This window comes from Callospermophilus lateralis, chromosome X, assembly GCF_048772815.1.
Source record: "Callospermophilus lateralis isolate mCalLat2 chromosome X, mCalLat2.hap1, whole genome shotgun sequence".
In the NCBI taxonomy this organism is placed as follows: Eukaryota; Metazoa; Chordata; class Mammalia; order Rodentia; family Sciuridae; genus Callospermophilus; species Callospermophilus lateralis.
Window position 1 is genome coordinate 31238979 of NC_135325.1, and position 9155 is coordinate 31248133.

General features: G+C 39.9%; 1 protein-coding gene across 1 annotated transcript in view; it reads right to left on the reverse strand.

Moving 5' to 3' along the window:
• The window catches only part of Dipk2b (divergent protein kinase domain 2B), a 43356-nt gene extending 34773 nt beyond the window's left edge, over positions 1-8583 (reverse strand). Inside the window, exon 1 of the mRNA XM_077107685.1 lies at positions 8199-8583. Coding sequence (XP_076963800.1) covers positions 8199-8434 — 236 coding nt within the window. The 5' untranslated portion in view covers positions 8435-8583. The remainder of the gene's footprint in view (positions 1-8198) is intronic.
• Positions 8584-9155: the final 572 nt, after the last annotated feature.

A 9155-nucleotide genomic window follows, 5' to 3' on the forward strand; every position in this document is an offset into this window, starting at 1 on the left:
TGGAGGCTAGTGGAACCAAAGACAGAGAGACTGGGGACAACAGCCTGTATGATCCATTTCTCTTCCTTAGATTAAGTGTTCCAAATTCTTTCAATGAGAAGACTACTTCTATTTCCTCAAACTTAGGGAAGTGTATATGTTATTGTCAGTAAAAGGTTAGGAAGGTATGGGTCAGACAGAATATCCTCCTCAATTCACTGGTACAATAACTAGCTATGGTCCTCTGAACATCTAATCCATGTAAAGATAGTAGTTTGACATGTGCAAACACTTTTGATTTTCTTCACACTCCATCCCCACTTTATAAATGCAGAAACTGAGGGTCATGGAGTTTAAGTATTTTGTTGAAGGTAGACAATATGTTGCCAAGCCGTGATGCAAACTCTGGGCTATTCATCAGCAAACTATCATGCTTACCTCTCCCCATACTCATTGCTCAATACACCACCCTCTGACCAGTGCCTGGTTCTTGGAACGATAGTTCTTAAAGAGGTTCGTGGGCCTGCTCTAGGGAAACAGCTGATCCTCCATATCCAACCCCAAGGAACTCATCAATTTTGCTTTTTTTCCCATGGGTTTAAGTAATTAGCACCAACCAAGACTTAGGCAACTTTGGCTACTAAATATTAGGTTACCAAATTGGAAGCTATTAGGCCTCCAGGAGGTATGAAATTATGCAATGGTATGGTCATTCTTTAATCCTCCTCAGGGGAGAGGCACAGGCTTATTATCATCTACTGATTTCCTAGGCCCGACATTTACCCTTTTCTCCATAATCATTTCTCCAGCTGTGTGCTGACATTTCCATCAGGGAAGAATGTTAAATCTCCTTTTGATTTATGTATGAAAAATCACTCAGAAAAAGTTTACCTTCATTATTATTAATAACTGAGGGTCATACTTCAAGTAAAAAGCAGGTTATGTGTTATGTATTTAACTTAAATGAAAATCTTTAAATTCTTATTATTGGGCATTATTGGATATCCCTATGATAATGAGTTTTAGATAATGTATTTTGGAAGAATTGGCATTTCAGTGAACCCTGAACCCTAGATTATTTTATTTTCTCATTTATATGATGCAGCATTATCCTAAGAGACTACTGTTTTGATGGTGAAGAAAGACAAACAAAAACTCCCAAAGGCAAGGAAGTCAGGAGATTTGTCCAGGGAGCTGGAGAGCCCAGGACTCTGTGTCCCTGAGGATTACAGTTGAGCTGTAGGCCTCTCTCATTTGGAATGGTGCTCCAACAGAACGTGTCAGTAAGCAACTTCTGTAATTCAAAAATGCAAATTGCAGTGGAAATAGACATCAATAATTTTATTCAAGCTGAGCCCCAGTGGCTCAAGGGGCTGAGGCAAGTGGATTGCAAGTTCAAAGCCAACTTCAGCCAAAGAACTAAAAAAACTTAACACCAAAAAACCAAACAACCCAATCAATAAATGGGCTAAGCAGTTGAACAGACACTTTTCAGAAGAAGATATACAAATATATGAAAAATATATGAAAAAATGTTCAATATCTCTAGTAATACAGAAATGCAAAACAAAACTACTCTAAGATTTCATCTCACTCCAGTCACAATGTCAGTTATCAAGAATACAGGCAACCATAAGTGTTAGAGAGGATGTGGGGGAAAAGGCACACTCATACACTGCTGGTGGGACTGCAAATTGGTGCAGCCAATCTGGAAAGCATATGGAGATTCCTTGGAAAACTGGGAATGGAACCACCATTTGACCCAGGTATCCTACTCTTTGGTCTATACCCAAAAGACTTAGAATCATCATACCACAGTGATGCAGCCACATCAATGTTTATAGCAGCTCAATTCACAACAGCCAAACTGTGGAACTAACCTAGATGCCTTTCAGTAGATGAATGAAGAAAGAAACTGTGGTATATATACACAATGGAATATTACTCAGCATTAAAAGAGGATAAAATTATGGCATTTGCAGGTAAATGGATGGCATTAGAGAATATCATGCTAAGTGAAGTAAGCCCATCCTCCAAAACCAAAGGCAGAATGTTTTCTCTGATAAGTGGGTGCTAATCCATAATGGGGGGGCATGGGATGAGTAGTGGAACTTTGGATTGGCCAAAGGGGAGGGAACAGGCATGGGGATAGAAAAGAAGGTGGAATGAGAAGGACATCATTACCCTAGGTATGTGTATAATTGCATGAATGGTGTGACCCTACTTTGTGTACAACCAGAGAAGTGAAAAACTGTGCTCCCTTTGTGTACAATGAATAATAATAATAATAAAAAGCCAACCTCAGCAACTTAGTGAGGTCCTAAACAACTTAGTGAGATTATGTCTCTAAATAAAAATAAATAAATAAATAAAAATAAAAAGGGTTGGGGATGTGGCTCAGTGTTTACGCACACCTGGGTTCAATTTCTAGTACCAAAAAAATCTATTCAAGAGCATTACCACAAAGATATTTTAAAAAGACAAAACATTGTAAACTTGTAATGAGTTGATTTTACTGGAAGGTTTAGGACAACCTTGGGAAATGATCATCCCCTCTGGGAGGATCAGGGCCCAGAGGCAGGGCTATTGGCCTGTTTCTTGCTGCTTTTCTTGTTTGAAACCTGCAAAAGTCCTGGGACTAAGGATTTACAATTCAGTGGCTCTTTCAGATAATGTTGACATATCCGAGGAAAAAATCTAAATAAGCCCTCTATTTTCACTTGCTTAGTTGACTTAAAAATCATTGGTTTTGGAGGTCACACAGCTGGGCAATGCATTCTTAGTATCTCACTAGCTTTGTTGTAGATAACATCTCTGACATGTGGCTTATGATGATAACAGTTACCTAGGTTACTTTTCAGGGATATGAAGGCCACTTCTGCTGAAAACATTGACTCTTCACTTGACCCTGCAGACATCAAATGGGAAACTGGAATGGGAGGAAAAGGCTTGGCAACTCTGCCTTAATATTGTGTCTATCTTCTTTGCTGCCTTAACCTTGGGTCGGATTCTACTCAGATGTGTTGATGACTTGAGAAATATTTTATCCAGAACTATAATCCAGGGTTAACCTAGCCTGGATTTACTTAGTCTCCCTTCAAGGCTAAAGATACTTAACAATCTCCATGACCAGAAACACCAGATCATGAATGGAATGAAAAAAGGAGGCAGTCTAGTTTCTGGAAGATTTCTGCCTATTCCTAGAAAGAACATGACTATTCCTCCCCTTTATTAATCTCTCTCCCTCCCTCATTATTCTCATTCTATATTTATAACCCTTCAATTCCCTGGAGTTGAGAAGATGTTTTGTGAGCAGAGCTCCCTCTTCTCCATCTTTTGGCCAGCAAATAAGGCTCTTTCTTCTCTTGACACTCTGTCTCTTGAGTCATTGACTTTATTAAGCAGCAACAGAATTGGACTTTTTCAGTCACAATAATAGTAACACAACCTTATGAGACACAAACACTCCAGTGGTAGAGGTAGGCAGATCCCAGGGCTCCTGTTCATCCAGTTGGGTGATTTCCTGCCTGCCCTGTGGGACTAGATCATTGTCCTCTTTTTCTGCCTTATCTCTGAGTAGGCTCTGCTTAGATGACAGCATGCCTGACAGTAACCTTCAATAAATGCCTGTGCAAGGTCAGCAATGGCTCAGGTGACTCCGTGAGGATGAATTGAGACAAAATAACAGGTTCCCAGGCCTCATTTCTCCCTTATTCAAAATAGTAATACATTTATTGCATCAAGTGAGAAAAATGTATATTCTTACAATATTGAGCACCTACTTTATTGAATAGAAGAACTCAAGTGAGAAAACAGGTCTTTCTTTTTGGTCACTACAATATTAATATCCTGGAATTTGGAAAACCTCAAAACTGTGACAGCTTTCCAATCTTCCCTCTGCAATGAGATCATGGGCATGATTGAGGTGGCTTGCCAGGTTCCTCGTTGTGTTAAAAGTTTGACAAGCAGGATCATAGCGTCTCAGAGCTGGAAGGAAGCAGAAAGGTCATGGATGTGTAGGGGAGGGAGATGGCATTAGAATTAGAATGAGATGCCCTCTTCCTTCATATGTAGACGTGCTTTTCTAAATATTTATTGCCTCTTTTCTCTCTTCTTCACCCTACAGCTCTTCACCACACATTTAAACCATCCAGCATCTTCCCAAAACTCTCAGGATAGTCATAGCACAGTTGATAATTCTCTTTCTAGTCCTATTATCTACTGTTTTCTTTACAGGCTTGCTTTGATCTTATCAAACTACTGGCAACCCTTGGGAAAACCACATTCCTTTTTTAAAAATATATTTTAGTTTTAGATAAACACAATAATTTTATTTATTTAATTAATTTATTTTTGTGTGGTGCTGAGAATGGAACCCAGTGCCTCATACATGATAGGCAAGTACTCTACCACTGAGCCACAACACCAGTACAAGCACATTCTTTTGGGCCTCCTAAATATTTCTAAACTACTGCCACTAAAAGCACCCACCCTCATACACAGTACTGATCAACTTGATCCTGGTAGATCCTCCTCATTGATGGAATCACTCAGGGGTTCACAGAGTCGTATTTTCAGTAGGAAATGTATGCCACCTAGGCTTACTCAATTTCCTAGCTTTCCTCAACTTTTAAGTCAGGAGGTAAAAGTCAACATGGAATGCATGAGAAAATGGGTATAGGAAACATTCAAACTTTCAAAGATTGATGGTTCAGTATATGAATCCTCTCATTTGTCACTAGAATTTTTGCCAAATATAAGGGAAACAAGGAAAGGTGCTATTCAACTACCAGTCATAGGTCTTCAGCATACCTAGCTGAATTTGGAAGCCCATGTATCATTTGATCATCATCCAGTCCTTCATGAGGCGCAGGGCTACAGTGCTCATGCTGGTCTGGCTAGAACATTGCAGCCAAATATCTGAGAGTTTGGGATGGGTTTTCTCTTGAGGTTATGGTAATCATTTTTTAAAATGGAGAAATGTTTGGAGATCAACAAGATTAAAACGAACAAACATATCATTAGAAACAAAGGCAAAGAGGGGGCTGAGAATGTAGTTCAGTGGTAGAGCTTGTGCTTAGCGTGAGCAAGGCCCTGGCTTTGATTCCCAGTGTAAGAGAATGAAAGAGAGATTGCAAGAGACAGGCAAAAGGTATGAATTTATAGATAATTTAGCAAAGAAGAAACACAAATGGTCAATAAACCTGAAGAAAAAACTCAGAAGAAATAAAAACAAAAATAAATAGTGCTGGCCATAGTGGTACATGTCTGTAATCCCAGCAGCTCAGGAGCCAGAGGCAAGTTCAAAGTCAGCCTCAGCAACTTAGCAAGGCCCTAAGCAACTAAGAGAGACCCTGTCTCTAAATAAAATATTAAAAAGGGCTGGGATGTGGCTCAGTGGTTAAGTGCCCCTGGGTTCAATCTTTGGTACAAAAAAAAAGTAATATTAAATACTGTGAGTGTGCAAGAAATGGGCTCTTCATGTAGAAGTCTCCATTTATGTATACACACACACAAATACATATGCCCTTTGTATAATACAGTAGTAATATAATATTATATTAATTAATATATAGTATATTAGAATACTGTAGATTATATATTACATATTATACATAATATATATCTCCTAAAAATTTACCATATTTTTTTGATCCAGAAATCCCACTTTTAAGAGTTTTTCACATGGAATGAATTAAGAATGAGCACAAAATTTCACCACAGGAATGTTCAACATAATGCTGCATATAATACTGAAAAATTTAAAAAAAATCCTAGTTGTCTCATGGTAGTGAATTAGCTAAGTAAATTATAGTTAGTTGATGTAATTAACTATTGTAAAGCCATTAGAAGTCAAAATGGTGAAGAGAAATATTCAATAATGTAGAAAGGTGTTTCTCATACATGGTTAAATAAATTCCCAAAAAGAGTTATACATAACATGATCATAGTTTTGTTGCAAATATTTCCTGATTCATACTTAGAAAAAGGTAGTGATATACAACAAAATGTTTGCTCTAAGGGGCCATTTCTTGAGAGAGGAATTATATGTGATTTTTATTTTGTATTTTCCTTAATCAATAGTTACAACAAATATTTTAAAGTAAACAGATGCTACTTTTACAACCAGAAAAAATTTACAATGTAGAGAAGAAGACTATAAACAAATTCACATTCTCAGATCCACTCACTTCCTTTTTTCTGCCTCACTGAGGTTGAAGTATGGAGAACTATAACCCCAAACCTGCCCTGTCTGATGTTTTCCTGCATGTATCTGCACACTTCCCTTTTAGGAGCACATGGAAAATGAATTCTAAGGGAGGTGAAGTAATATCCTGAACTCTATGAACACAAACCCATTTAGGAACATGCCTTCTGAATTAGGCTAGTACTTGCCTGGTGAGAAAATCTCATTTATTGCCACTTGGTGAATAAGGAGGATGGGAACCTAGAGCTCATCTTCAGTTGAATCCCTTAATTTTACTCTCTTCTCTCTTAGAATATATCCATATTCTCATTGCCTTTTTTTCTCAAAAGAATCAGCACCACTTCACCTGAATTCTTGTTCTTTTTCATCCCATTTCCTACATAGAAAAACCTTGAGCTCATGTTCAGTATCTCCATCTTTATTTCACATGGAGTTGGTCAAAACATGACTCTAGCTGAATTGACTCTTATTTCTCAAACTGCCCTCATATGTCTTGATGACTTCTCTTCTGGACTATGTGAACTCGTCTCAGAGCTCCTGCCAGTAACCCCAGTCTATCCTACATGCTGCTTTCCATGAGATCTTCCCAAAACACAAATCTCATTTTCCCCTCACTAGTGCCAGCTACAGAGTTGCCCCAGTTGTGGCTCTTTCAATTTTCAGTATTTGAAAATGTCTTTTAAAAGGTTTAATAGGAAACCTTCACATGAACTTCCTAAAATATCTGTGGTCTCTGAAAAGAAGTTAAACATTTTTGATCAGTAGTTTTTCAATATATCCGTTTAATGATTTAATTGACTAATCAAACATTTTTTGGTTAATACAGGTTGGTAATAAAATTATTGTTTATGCCTTTAGTTTGGTCACTGAATCTTATGAGCATAAAGTAGGGCCTTGGGGGAGGGTAGAGGAAAAGGGGTATATGACAAGGGTCTTTGGTACTGAAAAGGTTGGGAACCACTAACCCCCAGGTTAAAGTTTCAGTTCCTTGGCATGGCATTCAAGTCCCGTGCCCCATCCAATCTCCTGTCTGCCACACCTCCATATAGGCTTTGTGCTTCAGTCCTTAAGAACCTCTAACCCCTTCCCACCTTCTGGTCCTCTTCTTGAGCTGTTTCTTCTGCCTTCTGCCTTTCCCCTTCCAGGAAATTTCAGCTCAGTTTTAAAGATGTTGCTCAAAATCCCCCACCCCCAGAACTGCTTTCACAGTCTCCATTTTGAATCAATGTCTCCTCCCTGGACCTCCTGGAGGACTCCTGAAATTCTCTATACTGGCCTGCATCGTATCACATCTTATAATTATCTGTAACATGGCTCCCTTTTCCTGACCCAATAGAGTGCAGGGACCAGTTATAGTGGCAGTTACCATAGCACCTGCTAGATCTTGCCTTGGTACCTGGGCATTGACTGTGTTAATAGGCTCAAATTCCAGATACCATTCTTTGGTGAGAGCCAAAAGTGTATCACAAAAAAATCCAATTTTACTCTCATCAAGAAAACACCTCAAAAGAGGAAACTGGCTCTAAAACTTTGGAACAAATTGTCCAGGCTTAAATCCCAGATCTGCCACTTATTAGATGGTGCCCTTGAGCAAGTCACTTAATCTTGCTCTCTCAGTTCACTATCTGAATAATGGGTGCAAATCAGTAACACCCAGGGTGGTTTAAAATGTTTGCCACATAGTAGGTTTTCTATAAATTTTATTTCCCCCACTATGAGAAATGAATTTGGCAAACTCAATAGCCCCAGGCTACTGCAGTCATAGAAAAAGGAACTTTAAGCTTTTATTTTAAAAGGAACTTTTGGAATGAGCATTCCTGGCTGCTATTTGGCTTCAGCCCTTGCTCTCCTACCCACCTCAACTTTGAACAATTACCATTATCATTAAATGGCTTCATTTTAGCTCCCACCCATAAATCACATCCCAGTTCATATTCAACAAACTCCTGGCCATCTTTACATGAAGGGAACAGAATTTTCCCCCTCCGAGTTATTTGATTGAGATTCTGACCTTATTTCTTCTTTAAAGAACTTCTTGCAAATAGATGTCCCGATGCAGGCATTGCACTTATCAAGACCGAGGAATGTCCTTCCCAAATTGTAGCTGGTTCGGACTCTGGGCACCGGAGAAGGAGGGAGAGAAGCTGGTGAGGAGAAAGAATAGCTCAGGGCTGAGATCCACAACAGCAGCAGGGCCAGCCAGCCCAGATGGAGAGCGGCAGCCTCGGGCCCTGGCCGGGATTCCATCCTGGGCTCTGGGCTGTGCCTGCAGCCTCAGCTGCCCACTCTGGGCTGTACAGAGGCAAGGCTTGGCCAGAGAGGAAGCTGTCAGAGGCAGCTGGTTTCAGGGTGCTGACCCCATCCTGGCTTCCCAGGTTTCTGTTTGAGGATGCTAAGGAGCATGGGGCTAATGAGGCTGGGGAGAGGGTGAGGAAGTCCATGGAGGATGCTGATAACATGTTTCCAGAGCTACTCTTCCTCTGCTTGCGGTGGCTGCCTCAGCCTAGGGAGGGGCTCACTGGCAGATTTCGGGAAGGACAATGGTCACAGTTTCCCCGTGTGGTCCTTTCGACAAACACAGGATATCCCAGCTGGGCAGGAAAGGTTAATGCAGGATGTCTGTCCGACCTAGGTTCCACCTGGGAGTTTCAAAGAGTCCTGATGGCCCCCGCCCTCTACTGCTTTAAATCTGGTTACATCTGCCCCTAAGGATTACACACACACCACACACACACACACACACACACACACACACACACACATCAATTTTTGTTCTCTTCTGTACAGGAAAATCTGTCCTTTCCTTTAACCAGTCATATTTTCCCTACCTTTACTATATTTAGCTGTGAAATAACTAGAGGTTAATTTGCTGGCCATAAAGTGGCACTTTTAAACTGATACGAAAGGTCAAGGCTTTTTGCTGCTTAGGAAATGGAAAAACCTTAGCTTAGTCCATTTTCTCTTGCTG